At 38.3% G+C, this 20,095-nt stretch overlaps 3 protein-coding genes across 3 annotated transcripts in view; all 3 read left to right on the top strand.

Annotated features, from left to right (window-relative positions):
* The first annotated feature begins 9,335 nt into the window (after positions 1-9,335).
* On the top strand, positions 9,336-11,203 carry LOC143449447 (fibrinogen C domain-containing protein 1-like). The gene is made up of 6 exons (XM_076949658.1): positions 9,336-9,501; positions 9,572-9,738; positions 9,829-9,925; positions 10,201-10,297; positions 10,491-10,628; positions 10,802-11,203. Exons 1-6 carry the CDS (start codon positions 9,384-9,386, stop codon positions 10,986-10,988), a joined length of 804 nt encoding a protein of 267 aa, XP_076805773.1. The 5' UTR covers positions 9,336-9,383; the 3' UTR covers positions 10,989-11,203.
* Positions 11,204-13,031: 1,828 nt separating this feature from the next.
* LOC143449764 (beta-1,3-galactosyltransferase 5-like) lies at positions 13,032-15,439 on the top strand. Its single transcript, XM_076950086.1, has 4 exons — positions 13,032-13,159; positions 13,330-13,691; positions 13,758-13,989; positions 14,055-15,439. The coding sequence occupies exons 1-4, from the start codon at positions 13,050-13,052 to the stop codon at positions 14,638-14,640; spliced, it is 1,290 nt and encodes a 429-aa protein (XP_076806201.1). The 5' UTR covers positions 13,032-13,049; the 3' UTR covers positions 14,641-15,439.
* Positions 15,440-16,412: 973 nt separating this feature from the next.
* LOC143448215 (beta-1,3-galactosyltransferase 4-like) overlaps positions 16,413-20,095 on the top strand; it is a 31,687-nt gene continuing 28,004 nt past the window's right edge. The window contains exon 1 of the mRNA XM_076947833.1: positions 16,413-16,993. Coding sequence (XP_076803948.1) covers positions 16,561-16,993 — 433 coding nt within the window. The 5' untranslated portion in view covers positions 16,413-16,560. The remainder of the gene's footprint in view (positions 16,994-20,095) is intronic.

The following is a 20,095-nucleotide window of genomic DNA, read 5'->3' as shown; positions in this document are numbered from 1 at the left end:
AAAATTTGATAAAAATAAAGTCAAAAAAAATTTTTTTTAGGTCAAAATAAAAATGGCCCTACTCATTACTCGTTGTGCTAACTGGGCTGACGGGCGTAGCTAGCACTTACCGTCAAGTTTCTCAGTAGGATTAAATTTCGTCTCTTTTGATAGAACCTCATACCAGTCGAAGTTCGTTCGAACGACAAGCACACCCGACCGGCCTAGATGCTATTCTGTGACGTCTATTGTGGGGCGGAATTAAATGATTCACTCGTCTATGACCGACGCGACTAGGTCTCTTCAGATCGTTCTAAAAATAATTCCCTAGAACGGTGTAGCAGCGTAATATAAATAACTAAAAACGGTTCATACCATTGATTCCAAACATGGAAAAGTAAAAAGGAACACGTTCACGTAAATTGACCGTAACTAAACAATCGCTTTCTTCAAACAGAAACTGAACCGGCAAAATCTATATACTACTACATGGAAATAATATTTATACTTTGCTGCTAACTTCACGAAGTAAGAACATAAGTAACCCTGAAAAACGGCGCATATTGCCATCATAAAAGTTGATGCGTTGAAGAAACCTACAACGACTCCTCTTAAAAGGGAATCGCTCATGTCAAACAATGAAAAGGACAATGTATGAGGTGGTCTACAGGTCAGCATCAAATTACTAATCACCCATAGCATGTTTAAAGGGAAAACACAACTAGCGGTAAACTTACTTGTAGAAAATATTCAATTACATAGAATAACATTTCAGCCGAATTAATTGCAGCAGAAATGAGAAAAATTTGTTGCAAAATAATTATGGTATAAAACTATGGACAAGAAAAATTTCTGTAGCAGTAAAGAAAAACAAAAATCGGTGAAACCACCTCCGCATCAAAGCACAATGTTTCTATAACTTTTTGTTAAACTCAAAGTTAAAACACTAAAAGGAAATGACATATCTGGCAACAGCAATTGGCTTTGTGATGGATGAAAGAATTAATTCAAGAAACAAGATAAAAGTTAAATTCATGAGTCATTCGGTTTAAATTCTGATATCAAAACGTACCAATATTTATCAAGACATTATTACTTAGAATTATGACATACTTTTAGCATATTTACAACATTTTGGGTGTCACCAAAAACTGCTACAGCGGTAACATAAATTATCATCTCCTGAAATACTTCTTTGCACTAATCTCCTTTTAACCTGTGCTCTTTTACATTGCAAAAGACAGCTTACTTCGGAAAATCAGGTTTAATGCATTACACTCTGGATTCTATACTTGCTCTATCATCAAAATAATATAGACCACAAAATTTCTCCGAGAAGCAAAATTACATTCCATAAGACTTTGTTTTACAAATTACGGCTGGATTAGAATAAACCAATTCTGTATACATATGGCCATCTGAAAGATCTTGTAAAGTTGAAAATCAACCATACAAACACATATATGATAAATGATAATAATTAATAGAATAGACCAAAAATCAAAACTGCAGTCAGACAAAGGAAACAAAAGATGTCACATACATACACCTATGATACTCACAGAAACAGACAGCCCAAATGGGCTGTAGCCACTACTTTTAAACAGAGCTGAACTAATTCCAAGCTAAGATAACCCGAATGCACTTATTATAAAGGTTTGCTACAAGCATTGTATTGATGATTTCTCAGGTCTACAATACACGCTTCACAAGTCTTTAAGTCATCCATTGCATACGACTATGGCCATTTATCATTATACAGTAGATATGCACAAAAGCGATGTTGTTTTCAAAGCAAAAATGGGCAAGAAAGGCCAACAGTGTGATAGATTTACTTATGAATAATATTGCGCTTATAATCAAGGCTAAATGAACATCTAATTATAAGGATTAGAACCTGCTTGGAAATAGAACATACCAGTAATTTACTGAATTAAAGGAATATACAAGAAGCCCATTTTCATTTATGTTCTTAACTTATATGATCCATTATAAATATATACATAGAATATTCTAAGCTAGAAACATGTCAACTAACCTAGATATATAAGACTGCCCCAGTCGATTTTTTGATATACACTTCTAGGCCTATAGTCTATAGCTTGTACTTCTAAAACATTCCATTTTGGCACCACCAACCACCTTGTTGTTATGCAGGCCAACTTATTTAAGTCCAACTCTTACTTATTTACTAGGCTATATTCTGTACTGGTAGTCGGCAGGTACTGCCTAATGTATGATTTCAAACTTATGCTAAGCTGGCCTAATTACCGTATGATTAATATAACTGTTAAGTTTTCACCAAGCCTAAAGTTGAAATACGGGTAAGTCTGTGAGTAAAGCCTATTGGGGTCTGGTATACAAGTACACAACCAGATGACGTAACAATATAGCTGGGGTTTAGTATACAAAGGCATCCTGTGGTTGTGCGCTTGTATGTCAGACCTGCTATTGCCTGTCTTAGGTCCTACTGATGTAGCCTGTAGTTCTAAATTTACCCAAGTGCAGAACTATGGTGCCAGGTTTAAATGTAGATGCCTGCCCACAACTGCACATATAGGCTACAGATATACATGCGACAGAATAAGCTAGGCCTATGCACCAGCACCATTACAAACAACCGGTATTCTGGTAATACTGCTCAAAACCTTGTTCAAAAACCTAAAAAAAGCAGCTAGCCTAAGCCTATTTGTTTGTCTGACCAACACTACATTACGGGCAGGGTCAGTAAGCTAAGCAAGCTGCGAACGACTGAGTGGAAGTGAAATAAAAAAAAATAAAAATAACTCTGCCACCGACAAAAGCAAATCGAGTTTCCTTAAAAATTAAAACTTGTTGCAAATACAAGATTTTTATTGCCAAAGTCGAATCCAATTCCAAGAAAAACAAAATTTATTATTTATCTTGGAGTGAGGAACCAAATCGAGATCATGACGTTACACTATGATATGATAATGCCTTTGTCCTTGGAGAATATTTCCACGCTTTAAACCTGGCGATAATTGCTCATCGCTTGAGCCCCCGTTAACGAGCAAGTTTTTGTGCAAGTTTCGATTGTCATACATTTTTTATTTCGTTTTTTTTGTTTTTATTTCTTATATAGTTGCCCGAAATTAGAACTGTCCACCATGTCCATTGAACAGGAACGAGGTCATTACAACGGTATGGCGCCATCTGGTAGCGAACACGTTCAAGCCGCATTTATTGCGGCGGTTCCACGACATATGGCCGCGGGAAAGTGGCCGCGAACAAACTCACCGGGGTCAACTGAACGTGACGTAAATTGACCGCAGACAAACTGACTGTGACATAAACTGGCCGGCGATCAAATTAACCGTCGATAAATTGGCCGGCGATCAAATTAACCGACGACAAATTGGCCGTCAAAAGGTCAAAATTCTAATTCACTATCTAGTCACTTCTGTTTATTTCAATAAACGTTTCAATGTGTATTGAAATAAAAAACAATTTTGTTAAAAACAAAGGAAATAGTTACAAACAAATATTTACTTTACATATCATATACTACCGAGTTTAAAATTTTGACCTTTTGACGGCCAATTTGTCGCCGGTTAATTTGATCGCCGGCCAATTTATCGACGGTTAATTTGATCGCCGGCCAGTTTATGTCACAGTCAGTTTGTCTGCGGTCAATTTACGTCACGTTCAGTTGACCCCGGTGAGTTTGTTCGCGGCCACTTTCCCGCGGCCATATGTCGTGCTCCCTATTGCGGCCACAGTGCTTTAACCAATCGGCAGACTAACGTGCCAACAACGATCTCATGCTTTAGCCGACTTTCTTGATGGTTCGTATCGACTTCAGAAGCACAACTAGTCAACGAATGGCCGACCGCGATCAACAACGCATAAACAGTAGGATATTGTTGCGTCATACTTACTGCCGTCGCTGCCATAAAAAAAGACATTTTTAGATTTATTGGTGATTGTGCGCCTAGAAATACTGTATTTGCAGGCTCCAAAATTATCCTGATCAAGTGATCATCGTAAGGGCTAAGAACCTCTTGTAAGCTGTATAATGCTCCTTGCCATGTGGCCTGCTAATACTGTTCTATAGATATATAGCGCAAAGAAAACGTCACGCTATCTGTGGGCTACGTTATTGAACCTGAATCAACACTGTAGTTCACTTAAATTGTTGTTTATTCAAGAAAGAAATGTCCTCAAATGAGTTCAAAACGAATGTCATTTTCCATGAACGGAGCATAAAGTCCTCTGCCGTCACCTAGCGGCTTACCAAGTTCCACAATTTTTGTTTTGACTTGTGATAATATTATGATAATAACCAAAGGTAATATACAGATTGTGTAAGATTTACAATTCTCGTACTTATGTGTCGTTTTAGCAAAGCGTAACACGAGCCACAATCACTTCCTGTACCGTTGTTGTGACGTAATATTTGTGCCTTTCTCGCATGCGTTCAGTTTGCCAAAAGTAAGTGTGTTAGCGTATGCCAGTAACAAGTTTGGTAGTTACCAGCAACCGACAATTTAATACAGTTGAATATAGCTAAGCCAAAATGCTAATACATTAACTGTTGAATGAAATGCTGTTGACGTACCAATGTTCTGTCAATTTGTAATCGTATAAAGAAGAAACAATATAATCAGTTTATACAATCAACATTCTTGTGCAATCTACTGATGAGTACAAACTAAAGTAGCTCAGTGTCAAGTTGGACAACTTTGGTTGTCGGCAACACAAGACAATCAGCTTTTGGCTGAACAGTCGAGTCTAGGATTGACAAAGCAAGACAACGACCTTGAGGCTCATTATATCGAAGACAATAAACATTCAGACAATCAAAGATTGTATTGGAGTGACTGGTACAGTCAAGTTCAACAACAATAACCAATCATTTCATTACAGACTCATTTATTTGTAGAAATTTTGAGGGTAACTTTGTTAATAATGAGCCATGAAAGTTCAATGTATTGCTCGTATAGATTATTCTATAACCGATTTGTAACGCTTTATCGTAAGGTGAGTTGCAAATCGTATTTTCATTTCTGTAGATTTGTGGCAAAGTGCGACCAGGTTGCACGATTATTGCGAAAGTATAAAGAAACGCTAAAGCGAGATCGAAGTGCCTCGTCATATAATACGTTTCATCTTTGCGGAATCATATATTGAAAAATTTTGTCATCAATCGTTCAAAGCACAAGGTCATGGTCATATTTTACAGTCGACGTATACTCAATTGTCGTCGCAATTATCATCCTTGTCACGTTTGTGCTTTCAACACTGATAAGTATTGGACCTGTCGATCTGTTATGTCTTCCTATGTTTCTATAATGCAACAACCTGGGCTGGTGTGGAAAGTGTGCCCCGAACTTTGATATCGGTCCCGCGATGTTGCTGATAACGCTATTGCCCCGTGCAAGCATTCATTTTGAGTTGTTCTCTTAAGTAATCTTTTATAAAATTTGGGCAATTATTTAAAATTTTGCAAGAAGGCAAAAGCCTAGTTGAACTAATATTTGATAATTTTTCAAGACACATTAAATTTGGCCTAAAAACGCACAATTACCACGGGCCCCGCAATTAGTTAATTCATCGCTAGCAGCAACGATTTTCTACACGCATTTTTAGGGTAATCAACGTTCCACATCTCACGTGACCGCGCCTTCCACTTATCCCAAACTTGAACAATGTTGAGAAGAAGTCAGTTGTAGCAAACTGCTGGAAAGAGCATTGTAAGTAGCGAGAAGTAAGTTCAGTTTAAGCGGTTGCTTTCTTAGCAACGTGTTTGGCGATTGAACGTGATTGTTCATGTTCCGATGGTAGATGGCGTATAGCGATTGTTATAAGAGCGACCGCAAGAAACGTCAATTGGGTCAAACCCAGTGTCAAACCAGTGAATTTAAAAGAGCAACTCTATAGTACTTTAGCTACTGCAAAATAGCGATCAACAAAGAGTTAAATGTAGAAAAAATTTGACAAACTAAATTCCACTTGGAGCGGGAAAGGTACAATATCCTATAATTGTGAAAGAATATGAACTTTTTGTCCGATTGTGCAAAAAATTGTGGGAATCACTATTTTGTGAGACGCTGAAGTAGAAATAGCTATTTTATCAATGGTCGTTTTGATACGTTTGCGGTTTTGAAGAAGTTGTCCTGTCAGTCGCTGTCCTGTCAGATAATAATTGGAGTTAATAATTATCTGTCCTTTAAATGCTTTGGTTTAACAATGCGTCGTTTTTGCAGGTCTTCGGCCGTAGTTGTCCCCAAAGAGGAAATATTGGCAGCTCAAAGGGCGCCGTTACCGGATGATATGTAAGAAATATTCACTTTGTTTTGGTCTGGTTTTCAAGCTTTTAACAAGGTTGTGTTGGTGCAGAAATGCCGCCAGATTTTCGAACAACATATTAGAAACTGGCGGACAACTGATTACAAATTTCAATCACATTAAGAAAACTTTTTTAAGTGTTTAGTAGAAGTCTTTTCCTTAATAGCAATCTTAAAACTTCTGTTGTTGCTGCAATGACACTGTTTTTGTCCAATCATTAGTTATTCATGAAATCTATCATTTACCCATTAGCGTACTATTTTGTACAAAAACTTTGACCAGCCCGTGTTACGTCGTTCAGCGAGGTTCAGGTCATCAGATCTAGATCTGCCATGACCAAATGGTCCGTTGAGGTAAGTATAAAAAAAGGTTCATCAAATAATGTAAATGCCTAACTTGTACTAAAATCTGAAAATCCTAAACCGTTGCTTTTTTCGTATCGACGAAATAAACTTGTTTAATAATTTAGCTTTCATTTCAGGTCCACACCAATTCGTGTCACAAGAGGGCACCCTATGCGGTTTCAAACGTGAGTAAAATTTTCATTTTAAAACTATTCGTCATGTCCGATTTCTTGAGTTATTGATGGAAAATCTCAAAGTTTTGCTTTCAGATTGCTAAAAACGATCAGCAACATAGATACACACTAACAAGACATAATTAGTCAATCAACCCCTGCTACAGTTTCATGCTTTCATGTTTACGCATATTGGCTCTTCTGTGAACATTGCTAGATTTCATCTGACTTGCATTGCTACTCGCAAACTTGACTGATAAGAAAAGTTAATGAATCAACTTTTCTGCTTTTTTATTTCAGACCTCCCTTCGACTTTTCACCTGAACCAGAGCGTCGAAACCGCATCAGAATAAATAGGCTGGACGACCCTCTCAGAAGACTCATATTCGATCGAACAAGAGAATCACGTAAGTAAAATCAAACTTGTTGTTTATGACGTTTAACTGATTGTCGAAATCTAACAACTGTATCCAGGGTTGTTTATTGTCCAATTTAAAAAAAAATCCGTGGGATTTCTAGTAAGAGATTCAGTTTTAGCTTAAACGCTTGGAGCTCGGTTTTAACAAAGATTCTGTCCAGCATAAAACACGTTAATTTTAAACGTAACAAACAAGTCTGGAAGCATATAATTGAGCTTCTCGCCTTATTGTTTCTTCTTTCATGTTAACTTTTGAGCATTGCTAAATGAACGTGCAGAGAATTGATCTACTTTAAAACTGTGACAAAACTGCCTGAAAGTTTTTCTTAAAACTTTTGTTGAAACCTGCCTTCACAGAATTTGCGACTAATCTTTTCTACACTACGCACTGTACCCACCAGTCACAATGAAGCTTTGTCGGTTATCGCCATCAGTGGCCTCAAGGGTCTTAACCTCATGTGCAGGCCCAAGCGACACGTCAACGCAAAAACCACCGAACCATACTCAGTGTTACCAAATAATTTAATTTAATAATAAATTCAAATCTTGATCAACATTAAGGATTTTTGGAAAAATCACGTCAATACCAGGTGGCTGAGGCCGTGCAGAGGTTTTTAGTTAAAAGGCGACTTGTTCGTTCATTTCGCACTGACTCATATTTCACCTTTATCGTTAACTCTGCGCATCTATTTGTGATCCTTAACAACTGACCTTTGTTGATCTACCAATTGAGTTTTATCAAACGAGGATTCGTCAAAAATCAGACAGAATTGGTATTCACGCTTCGGCGAAGAAAAACATGCGGATGCCAATTAGTGAAATGTCACCATAACTCTGCAATGGGTATACTAGAAGATAAAATATAAATATATAAACATAAACAACGAGAAGTGAAACAAATTAAGACAGTCCTTACTAGTGCTTTGATTGGAAAATATTGAATCTTTCAAACGAAAACCTTTTCAGTGAGCCAGGAAAGCGTGACTTGACACACATTGTTTCTGTTATTAAATTAAAATCACAACAAACCAACAGCCGGCCAATTGTGGAGTTATGATCAGTTGTAAATCACTATCTGACTATAGAAAATTTTCGTAGAAGTGTTAAAGATCTTTATAAGTAGAAATTTCGTGTATCAAGAAGAAAATGCTTATAAAAGTTGCATGTTGCTTATTACATAAGAATGTAATATATCATACAATATTTTAAGGGTGTGAGTGATGATATTGCTAGATGGAGCAAAAACAGAACAAATCTTGAGCAAAATTTGGATAGACTGAATTTTACCCTCTAATTTTTTAATGCTAAATACAAGTTTTTTAAATTCCTTCTACGCTCAGGATTGCGTCAGAAAACTTGCACTTTGCCCAAGAAACTGCATCCATATATTTGAAACCATGCTTTAAATTGTCTAACAGCTTTTACTTGTATGTTAAGATTGGGGCATAACCATTACAAAAACAAGTTTGTTATAAATTTTTTAAACTTAAGAAAGCTATAAACTCATCTAAAGAGTTGCGTAATATTATGTGCGTTGAATCTCGTTTAAAGAGTGTTTAAAAAAAGAGAAAAATACAAAAATGAAAACCAAAACCAAAGGTTCCTCACCTTATCCGACCCAAAATCGTTCATAGATCATCTCGCAATATATTAAAAAGATTCCTGTAAAGCATTGGCGACGTGTGAGCTAGTTAGAGCGTTGCATAGGTCATAGGATGTTTTTCAGAGAAATGAGAGACAGAGAGCCTGCTCCTTCATTGAAATGCATGAGAAGGAATAAATTTGAAATAAATTAAAGTTTAAATTGAAGTAAAAACATTTATGAACGCACAGAAAACTTACAAGGAGAAGGAATGCGAGCAAAATATGAACCAAGAACCCACGCTGCTTCTTACAATCACAGACGAAAGCATGCAGTAAATATACATAGTTAATGCGTGCTGAGCGGAAGTTTGCGCTTAATCAAGAAAACAGGATAAACCTCACAGGATGCTCTCAGTGAAGCGTCATCATAATGAAAACAAGTCTGTTCTGTTAGCAAGAAGTTTCAATAATATGTGATTTAATAAGAGCGATGTTTAAAAATCTAACGTTGTAAAATTAAACAGATAATTTAATTATCTCATAGTATAGACAGAATATCAGGATTTAAGTAAAATCATGAAACTGATAATAAAATTTCTTCTCTTGATCTTTTACGTCACTATGACGTATACACAACAATGTCGTCAAGTGACAACCACCGTGTGTGATGACGTCATCATGAAACGGTTGCAAGGTACATTTCGCTATTATTTATTTCATCCTCATTTTTTTGACGTCATTCTTTTCCTTCCTATTTTCCGTAGACTTGGAAGATTTGATGAATCGCTTGCTTACGTCATGTAATAGGACTACGTTATTCACCACAACACCAGAAGTACCAGAGCGTCCTACCTCATGCTCTACGTCATCAGTTAATGGAAAGCAGCTTTTAAAGTCCGGTGAAGAAGTGGTTTGTGAAGATGGGTGGACGGTACGTGCCCAGTTTTTATTTTAATGTTTGTCAGGTTCCAGAAACTTTTTCGACGATGATTACATAATCGCGTTGTCATAACATTGTCAGGTTTTCCAGCGAAGATTTGACGGGAGTGTCAACTTCCAGGTGGGATGGGACGATTATGTGCAAGGGTTCGGAGATAAAAATGGTGAATTTTGGCTCGGTAAGATCCTATCAAGCGTCTATAATAATGTGACGCATGTGTGACGTTCTCTTCATGATTCTGGGCTGATTCTTGTGATAATTGATGGGTCCCAGATACCCGAGTTGACCTCTCAACACAGATTTAAAAAGATAAGAATAAGAACAAGCCAAGTTCATTGTTCTCCAAGCGCATCGGTAACTGGAATGACCTTAATACAAACAACTATAAGGCTGAATAGACGTGGTAGCGTCACATGAGGCGCTAGTGATTGCCGTTACATAACATGTTTGCAGGACTTCAAAAGATTTATGAAATGACTCGGTGCGGCGGATGCGAACTCCACATACAACTGACTTCCTTCGATAATGAGACTGCTCACGCAAATTACTCGTGAGTAATAAAGTAGCTTAATCATTTCATAAATTTTTTTCTGACGTGAGAAAACGTGCTGAAGACGTGACGTGTTTTGCTTTGTTCAGCAATTTGGTTAGCTTTTGAGTTGAACAGCTTGTATAGCGTTTCAGCGGCTTTGAACTTTATAGTCAATCAACATAAATACGAAGAATTATTGTTTATATTTTAGTTCGTTTTCCATTGGAACGCCCAAATATGATTTCATTCTCAACTTGAAAGGTTACTCCGGAACAGCGGGGGACAGTTTGACGATTTCACACAATTATTTCCCCTTCTCGACCTTCGACGCTGAACACGGTTCAAACGGGCAAGTACACAATGTTAAACCTGAGACGGTGTATTCCGCATCTATGCGACCACACCGAGCTAAAACATCTAAAGTGGGAATAATTCAGTTCAGTCCATTGTTAGTTCCATCTGTATAAAATACATTTAATACTTGGTTGAAGTCGAAGTAAAGATAACTAAGTTTTGTCTAAGGAGGGTGAATTGCGCTGCACGCTTCGGAAGAGGAAGTGGAGGATGGTGGTTTTACACATGTGGCAGCTCAGCACTCAATGCAGCTTGGGGTCCCTCGGAGGGGTTTCTGCATAACATAATCTGGAAATCCTGGAAAGGATCAAATGAAGCACTTAAAGGCACGAAGATGATGCTGCGTTGTGATTAACATCCATGTGTCGTATTTGTGACGTTATTTGGATTATGACGTATATATGATATTAATGAAATCTCGAATTGTTCATTCCAGTTGTGACATCAATTTTGGCACGGCGCAATAACTTTGTTCAAACTTTTTCGCTGTTCTACAAGACTTATTAATAATTCTAAACCAAAACAGTATCAATTGGTGTATGTAAAGAAATATAAATTGAAGTCATATAACTACTTACTGAACGTTTCTGAAGGAATGATTTCACCGCAGGAAATATCTGGTAAAAATAATAGCAAACACGTAACATTATGCTAAATATTTGCAGGAAGTTTTAGTTCTAGGCTGTTAAAGTATAAGCTGATCATGTTGATGCTCACTGGTTTATGCGGTATGACCATTTCAAGATGTCTTGTGCAAGCTTACCAGGCATATATTTATTTCATACAAACATCTGGCATTTGTAGTTTGTCATTGTTGGACCAACATTGAATAAGTTAAGTGATTTGAAGATGTCACTTTGCTGATCTAGTCTGTTTGTTTTTCAAATCTTAGTGTCTGGCATGGAAAGGCTGATACACTAACAAAGTTAAGCATTACCAAATAACGCTCAAAGCCTAAAAAAATCATGAATAAACACAAGTAATGCCAACCAATGGCGACGTTGAACAGCCCAGCCACGCTGAACAGCGACCCCGTGGACAGCTTATAGTGATATTTTGGGATTTATTGAGATCTAATTAACAGCAAAACTGACGTTAAACCTATGCGAGCGAGCAATCTTTTTCCGTATTGAAAAGTTGCATTTGATTTTAAAGCTTAAAACTCTAAACAATCTTGAGTTATCTATGAAATACAACAAAAGCCAACAGCTCTTCTAGAGAAACAGCGCCTCCATGCGGAATGTTACACATATAAGTGTTAGGCAAGTAGTGGCGCCAGCGAGCTTACCGTGCGGATTATTTTGCAACGTTGAGTGCTGCTGCAGAGAAAGCTTTCGATCAGCGCATTAATATCTGATAATATCTGATAAAATCACCAAAAGTAATTCTGCTTTGAAAGGAAACACGACTTTAAGTGGTTCCAGTAACGAGACACGCAATTAACAAAAAACTATTTAGATAACTTGCCCTTAGCGAGTTACGGCTTGTACCGATATTTCACTGATCTGAACTCTGTTCTTTGTAAATGAAATTAAACCATGAAGGTAATTGTGACGTCAAGGATAGTAGCCTTATTTATTTTGCAACCAAAACAAAGAAACTTTATTGCATCTTATGACATCTATTTTACACAGGTCATATTACCACTATAAAATTGTTTTGTTTTATCAGCAAATTTGGAATTCGATTTTACGCTTTTCCTTTTGCCTAAACAGATTTCCTTATGATGTCATAAACGCATTTGTTAAGAAAACTTTGAAACTTCCACCAATCACGAGACGGGATGTCTATCTATTACTCAGATGACGTCATCAGTTGTTGAAACAAATTGGGAACAGAGATTACGCTTGAACAACTTCGACGTTTACGAGTTCGAGAAAAGCGATTTTGTCAAAAAATCGAGGTCGTTCGTTTCCACGCGGTGGTTTTTGACAGTTTTCTAGTTTTGCAAGTCACAATTTTAAGCAAAGGCAATAATGGCATCTATGCCAATAAGAATTAAGATTGCGATTTAAATTTGGGCGGTTAAGATAAGATGAAATGAGCAAGTTCAAAAATAATTCAAACAAATGCCGACGAATCAACAATTAACTCATTCAAAGCGCATTATAGTGTGACGTAACATTTTTGACTGCATTGACCACAACGATTCATCTACCGTGGCTTTATATAATTCACCAGCGAAGGTTGTCTTGTAACGGCACGCACTTATCACAGTGAATTGTTGAGTATGCTACGTCATGCTCCAGTACAGTTGGTCGGTCGCGCCATTTGTGATCAAGGAATTTGAAAACTTCTACAAATGACGTCATAGATAAGATCCTTGTGACGGAAGAAAGCAAAGTTTAGATCTTATCACCGTGCTTCGAATGTAATGTTTCTTGTTAATTACTAAGGAGTCAGTTGGAGTAAAGTGATGCAAATCTCAATAAAATGGAACTTTTTTGTAATTTCCTTCGCTTTTGTTGCGTCATTGTTGTTCATCAATGCGATTGTTAGCAAACAAAGAGAAAGCGGTTGTGGCAAGTGAGTGTACATTTAAACATAAAAAATATTATTTAATAATATATAAACGATGAATACTGTAGATGTTTTCAAATTAAAATTACGTAACAATGTCCGATTATGTAGGTTTAATAATCGTAGAAAAATGGCATAATGGAGCGAAAAGGTCACAAACCTCATTCTTTTAACAGAATGATGTCAAAAGACACGAAGAATACTTGGGAGGAAAAAATTCTTGGCACGAACTTTATCACAAATAAAATACGTATTCGGGATATTTTGACAATCCTACCGAACCCGGACCCGATCTTGAACAATATCAAACCGAACAGAGGAATCCTTATGCTGAATGCTTCCGTTGCTAAGCGGTATATGACGCGGCGAAAGGATTTTGCGGTTCTAAGGGATCAGCAAAAAGTTGACCCCACAACTTCCAAAGCCATAAAATTAATTGAAAATCTCGACGAAGCGTGGAATTTACCGGACTTCTTTTTTGCTCCAGATCGTGAAAAGTTCGGGTCCGGTGACAACGACGGGTGTTACCGACCCCCGAGTAAGTCATTTCTATTTTGTTGCAAAAATCGATTAACACAGCAGCCAAGCGCGATTTAATTTCTAGAACGGCGAGAAAAATGGGGAATGATAATAGTTGTCAAATCGGACGTCGTGAATGTGGATGTTCGAAACGCGATTCGGGAATCTTGGGGTTCAGTTTCCAAAATAGACGAGGTCTCACTCGAAGTTGTTTTCCTTCTGGCCAAAGCTCATTCTGAACAAATTCAAAGTAAAATATCGACCGAAAGCGACCAATACGGCGATATTCTTCAAATTAACTTGAAAAAATCAACAGGGTGAGTTTTTGTGACGAAATAAGGATTATTGTTTTCAAATAAATTAAATGCTTGATATTTTAAAGGATCTACCCGGACCGTTCCATCGCCGGCATGCATTGGGCTGTCAAGCATTTCCCGCCAAATTACCTCTTCACAACGGTTGATGAAAACATTGCGGTTAATCTCGGAACAGTCGTAGAGTACCTCAGCTATCACGTGCGTCAGATGCCCGAGGTGGACGGGCGGGGGTGTATGACGTCAAACATTTTTCCTTTCCTTTGTGGTCTCAGCTTCAGGCAGCACGACATCGTATCGCGAGACCCCAAGTACCCCTGGTCGCTCAGCCCTGAACTTTACCCCCCTGAATTTCTGCCCCCGCATTGTCAGGGGGCTTTTTACAGCACGTCTGTTTCTACCTGTCAACTGATCGTTGACGCAGCGATGACGTCAGTGCGCATACCGAATGACGCGGTATGGATAACGGGAATTTTGAGACAGAAACTGGGTCTAGGTCCCAACACTATAACTGGTGAAAATGTGATGGTGGAGGACGGAGATGTCCCGATGCTGTCCGCATTATCAGGGGAAGTCCCCAAGCAGATACGTTTCCATTGGAAGATGCACAGACCGGGCTTGAAACTGAGAAAAGTTTTGATAAGATTTCGGTGAAGTTTCGTCAAAGTACGACTCAGAGTTGCGTGCTAATATAAATGGTGCACAATAGCGCCCATCAGCGGCGAGGGCAATAATCTATTGCAGCGTCATCTTAGTCGCTAGGTAGCGGCAGGACACCACGTTCACTTGCTGAGAAAGCTCTTGTTTTTGTTGTTTGTGAAAGAAAGTGTGTTTTCTTTTTTCACAGATCGTATTTCGAGTAGTCGCCGTTTAGACGAGGTGTGACGCAGACGTTCTTCAAAGACGTCTGTCCACGTCAAGTTATGCCTGTGTTTCGGCGCATGTTGTTTTCCAACAAAATATATCAAGTGATTCTCAGTGGTGGACCAGAATGAACAGCTAAAAATATATTTGTATAAATATAAGTATATATGTAAAGTATATATAAAAAGTATATATAAGTATAAATATAATACGTATTGGTTTTAATTCGCAACCCACTGTTTCCAGGGCTCGTTGCACGAACAGAGAAAATGTTTCCTGCTTGAGACAGTTGGCCATGACTGCCTCAACTAAAGCTCAACTGTTTGGAAATCTTATGTTTAACATGTTATTACAAAAGTATTTTGCAGAATAAACTGAATAGATAAACCCAAAAGAACCGGGATAATTCCTTAGAATGATCTTTTGAACCCACGAATGAGATTGAGCGAATGAGATTGAGCGAATGAGATTGAGCGAATGAGACTAAAACTTTGACTTCCTTCGTTGGTATTTTTTGTAGCCAGTTCCCCACAAGGGGCTATGTTATGACGCACACAAGAGCTATTTACAGTCGCTTTAAAATCTATTGTTATAACCGCATGACTTACCAAGCATGAAGTTATCAAACAAATAACGATGCATTTAATTTTCGCTCTTTTTCGATTAATCAGAAATAACCGTCCAATACGATGATTTTTGATAAAAAAATACTGTATTTTGGGTTAAAATAGAAAAATGTCAATATCGGTCCGGAAAAAGTTTGAAACTTTTAACTTTTGAAACATTTTGTGTTCTATTGTGGTGGTTTAAGTAAACTACTTGACTACTTAAAACTACTATAAACTACTTGATTCTGTTCAAAACTTTGTGTCTTGCTTCAACTTTGTACTTTTTTGAAACTTAACGCAGTCAAGGTCAACCATTATTTAGTGCATTGTCGATTAAGTAAAATTTATGTATTATAACAAAACAACAAATTAGACAGAATAAGTGATTTTTTACCGCACTAGGTGTGTGCATAGGTAAGATAGAAACGTCGCGTCACTATGAAAGATCCAATCTAAAGACTGTTATAGAAGATTATTGTGTTCATTTAGTTTGAAATTTACACCTGTGAGGTGTAATTTACACCTATTCACATGCAGAGGTTGGTGCGAAACCCTTTTAAGACGTCGTATTAAAGCAAATTTAAGATGTCTGTAGATATGATGACGTCAGTGACTTGATATGTGATGTTCGAGTCAATGTGCGGTTTGAGCAGTCACAATTTTGTATCCATGCCAACAAAGCGGTAGCTCTATGCTACAGTCTTGTTACGTACGTTGACGTTACAATGAAATAGCGCATACAAAGAACAGAAATACTTTCTCGTCCTTGACCGGTCAAGAGGAACACTTCATGCGACTCACCTTCCACAGCAGCTTATGCAGCCTTATGCTTATGTGTCTGGTGGTAACTGCAGAAGCAGAAGAAATGTTAAAAGGTTAACAAATTAGCTTGGGCAGTTTCCTACAGAGAATAGCGGCAACGAAGCCAGTAGACATTTTCAACTAAACAAATCTGTTGTTTCATTTATAGAAAGTCAATCAGTTAAAACCATATGTGAATGATATGAACAGATGCTCAGTGAAGGCGCAGAAGCTTGGACGGGAGTTAAATAAACAAATGTTCGTCTTTTGTGATTGAAGTTAGGCGGCTGAAGAGGGCTAAATGATCACGCTGAAAAAGGCTAAAATCCTCTATTTTGTTGCCTGCTGTTTCGTTTTATGCCTCTCCATGTTCCAACTGTGCGACAAAACTGAACAACAACGACAAAGCAACGTGAAAGTTTCATCGAGCTCGAAGCGACCTGCACAATCGAAAGACTTTAAATCTCCCGACAGGCCAAACTCGAATGTGAACTATCCCTCAAAAAATGAACCTGTGCTGGGGCTGAATGCAAGTCTGGGAAGCTTATATAAGACGGAGTTTCCAGTGACGGACCTACTTGATGGAATAAAAAGTCCGACGTTAGACGCTCCAATGTTTGCTAGAAACTTGCGAACAAGATGGGAAAAACCCGAATACATTTTGAGGCCTTGGGGGATGGAGAAGTCAATTCGAATAAAGGATTTCAAAAACGATGGATGCTTCAGACCACCAGGTTAAGAATGCTTTAAAAAGATCCATAACACTAAGTACAACACTATCAAACAACATGCAGTTGTATTTACTAGCAATACTCGAAGCCGTAACCATGTAGGGTAAAATTTTTTACCAAGGCAAACATATGTAAAGTATGTCCCCGGTTAAGTAAGTTGTTAACCGTAGTTTAGCACTAAAAATGTTTTGTGACAGAATTGCAGAAAATTTTCAGACACAAGCGTTTGCTCCGATGGAGCTATTGCCTTGACATTAAAATACAGTTGTTAAAAAATTGGTTAAATTTTTAAAAGAAAAACCTGGGGCTCTGTCGCCGCCATTGACGGGATCGGAATCGAAGTTGTCTTCCTGATCGCGCGTTCTTCCACAGATCAAAAACAAATTGAATCTGAAAACGAAGCCAATGGAGATGTTCTTCAAGTCAACGTCAAGGAAGACGTTGAGTAAGTTAAGTTTTATTTGCAAAATCTATGATAAGTTTTGCGCCTGTTAATGCTTTTAAGAATATGCATTGTAGCGTGATATGAACTTTTTGAGAATTCTCACGTTCATCTTAGAATTTAGTTTTAATAAAATTCTTCTCGCATCAATTTTAGCTTAAAACCGTTCATGTTCTAAGTACAATCACAAAGAATTAATTGAACAAATAGCTTTGATGAAACAGACTATCGGTGATGCTTATAAGCTGCACCATAGGCGACCGCAATATACTTAACTATACATTTCTAGCAACTTTTTGTAGCGCTTTATTAGCTGGCTAAGTTTATTTGAAAAGCAGCATTGGACAATATTTTCACCAACTTCCATCCTAACGAATATGACTTGAACCTCTTTCTTCAGCCATTTCACCATCAGAACTCTGGCCGGTATGCACTGGGCGGCCGACCACCTTCCAGGCAACTTCCTATTTTCGTCCACGGATGACAACATGATGTTAGACATTGACCACTTGACAAACGTCCTCACAAACTTCGTTCGTGACGCCGCCAGTCTTCAGGCTGACGCAACAGGTTGCAAGCCACGCCACATCTTTCCAATTTTGTGTGGATTTAGTTTTAGAAAACACGACAAGCCTAACAGGACACCAGGAAACGCGTGGTCAATTTCCGTAGAGGAATATCCGCCTACTTTCCTGCCCCCTTACTGCCAGGGGGGTTTATACACAACAAGTGTGTCGACGGTCCGTCTTCTTGTCGACGTGGGGACCAAAACAAAGATCATGTCCGGACTTGATGCGGCCTGGATCACTGGCATTCTTCGACAGAAAGTGGGTTTGGAGGGAGAGATGCTTAAAGACCTGGTACCAGAGGAGGACAGGACTTTCCTGGTGAGGTATATAGGTAAAGATATCGCGCAAGCTCTTGAAGACCGGTGGGAGAGTTCGCAGCTACACCGATTAAGAAAAAGAAAGATTTACTCTCGATATTTTTGAATCTGCGGAAAACACCGTTACCTTTGCACAGTCGCTCTCCAGAGCTGCGAAAATATATTCAATCTTTTTCGCACAATTTCTTGTTAGTCATCTGGCGACCAATTATGCGACCAACTGATTAGGGTTCGACACCACTCGCGCTACCTTTGTAATGTCGACGACGACATTTGCTCCTGTCCAGTGGACCTGGGGGACAGTTCTAAATTCTGGCAATATTATGTAAAAAAAAAAAATATGTGTTACAATCGGAAATTGCAAAACGACAAAACGGCTCGAACGATGAGGAATCATCGCCGGGTTTAAGTCGTGCAAAGACTTACTTCTGTTCGATTAATAGAGGTTACCTTACCATACAATGGCTGAGCTGCGTTTGCAGTCTGAGAGGATTGAAACTAATTTGACTTGCTAGCGCCACCATGCGTTAATATAAATTTGAGTCAGATTCAGTTTAAGCAGAGCTTTATGATCACGTGAACAACTTTCACAGTAGACTTTCTATTCATGTAAGCATTTTATAGTGAAGTTTTCCACGTGTTGAGCTATTTGCTTATAATTGAACCCGTACTTACCGGTAACGGTGTATACGTACGACTTGTACTTGGACTTGTATGTCGATGAGTTTCCTTTGCGCCAAAGTACTTAAACATCCTCATTTATTATATTATTCACGCACGCTGTGTCTTTCCTTAAGATCATTTGTGCGCTTATGAATTGTGCGCTTCAATGACGAAATACAACTCTATCGTCTCTATGGACCACTGCCTTGTCGCGGTAGAAGAGCTTGAGTGTCTTGGCTGTGTTTTAGGCACTGATTGTTTAGTCTGTTTTATGCATCTGTTTTACAGGCGCTGCATTTTAATGTAACACCATCCAACTGGTATGACACCAGTGCATGGTGTAAGCTATTTACTACTATTTATAAATTATTTTTATCCAAACTACTCCGCGATCTGTTATGAAGCTTTTACCGTGCTGTGTGCGTGCACTCCGCCATTATAAAGTAATTTAGTTCAATGTGTGTTGACGTCTCTTTTTGCTAGCGCTGTGCATTGCTTCATTCGTGCATACTTGTCGGTTTTAGCTGCTCTCACACTGCCGCACATTGTCATAGTTCACATGTGCATGGTTTTTAGCCTATTCTATATATATTCTACCGCGTTTGGGTTTTTGGATTTCAGTATTTTATTGTCTCTGCCACATGTGAATAAAATATTTTCACCTGCTGACGTTTCCACGTAACATTGTAGAGCGTTTCATTTCTCGTCGTCCGTTACCTGCGGGATTTCCCGAGGATTTTTTCACACCGCGCTTGTTGAGGTGCGACGCGGTCTACATGGGTCCTGTTTTATCCTCTCGACAATCGAAAGTAACTCACAACAATCAGTTCGGTAACCGAGGCTCGAGCGATGAGGAATTATCGCCGCTTTTAGGTCGTGCAAAAATTTTCCTCACTCTTTTCTTCATTAGTTATTTGTATTCTATTGGACGTCGGCAAGGGGATTCCTTCCATAGATATCACATAAACATAGTGTTTATATTATCCAAACAATGTTTATATAATATCTATGAATGGGTCTTACCTGCCGCATAGACGGCGCCGCTAAATGGAACAGGTCATCTACATAAAAAGGAATCACAACAACTTTGATGACTATTGCTTGGAAAACTATG

This window comes from Clavelina lepadiformis, chromosome 3, assembly GCF_947623445.1.
Source record: "Clavelina lepadiformis chromosome 3, kaClaLepa1.1, whole genome shotgun sequence".
Taxonomy (NCBI): Eukaryota; Metazoa; Chordata; class Ascidiacea; order Aplousobranchia; family Clavelinidae; genus Clavelina; species Clavelina lepadiformis.
The sequence above is the reverse complement of the archived record's forward strand: the minus strand, read 5'-3'. Positions and strand labels throughout refer to the sequence as shown.

Bases quoted from the DNA above. Each gene is read 5' to 3' on its own strand.
- LOC143449447 (XM_076949658.1), top strand. From the start codon at position 9,384: ATGAAACTGATAATAAAATTTCTTCTCTTGATCTTTTACGTCACTATG. The intron at 9,502-9,571 runs GTACATTTCGCT...TATTTTCCGTAG, and splicing joins CATCATGAAACGGTTGCAAG to ACTTGGAAGATTTGATGAAT. The intron at 10,298-10,490 runs GTGAGTAATAAA...TTTATATTTTAG, and splicing joins ACTGCTCACGCAAATTACTC to TTCGTTTTCCATTGGAACGC.
- LOC143449764 (XM_076950086.1), top strand. From the start codon at position 13,050: ATGCAAATCTCAATAAAATGGAACTTTTTTGTAATTTCCTTCGCTTTT. The intron at 13,160-13,329 runs GTGAGTGTACAT...TTCTTTTAACAG, and splicing joins AGAGAAAGCGGTTGTGGCAA to AATGATGTCAAAAGACACGA. The intron at 13,990-14,054 runs GTGAGTTTTTGT...GATATTTTAAAG, and splicing joins AACTTGAAAAAATCAACAGG to GATCTACCCGGACCGTTCCA.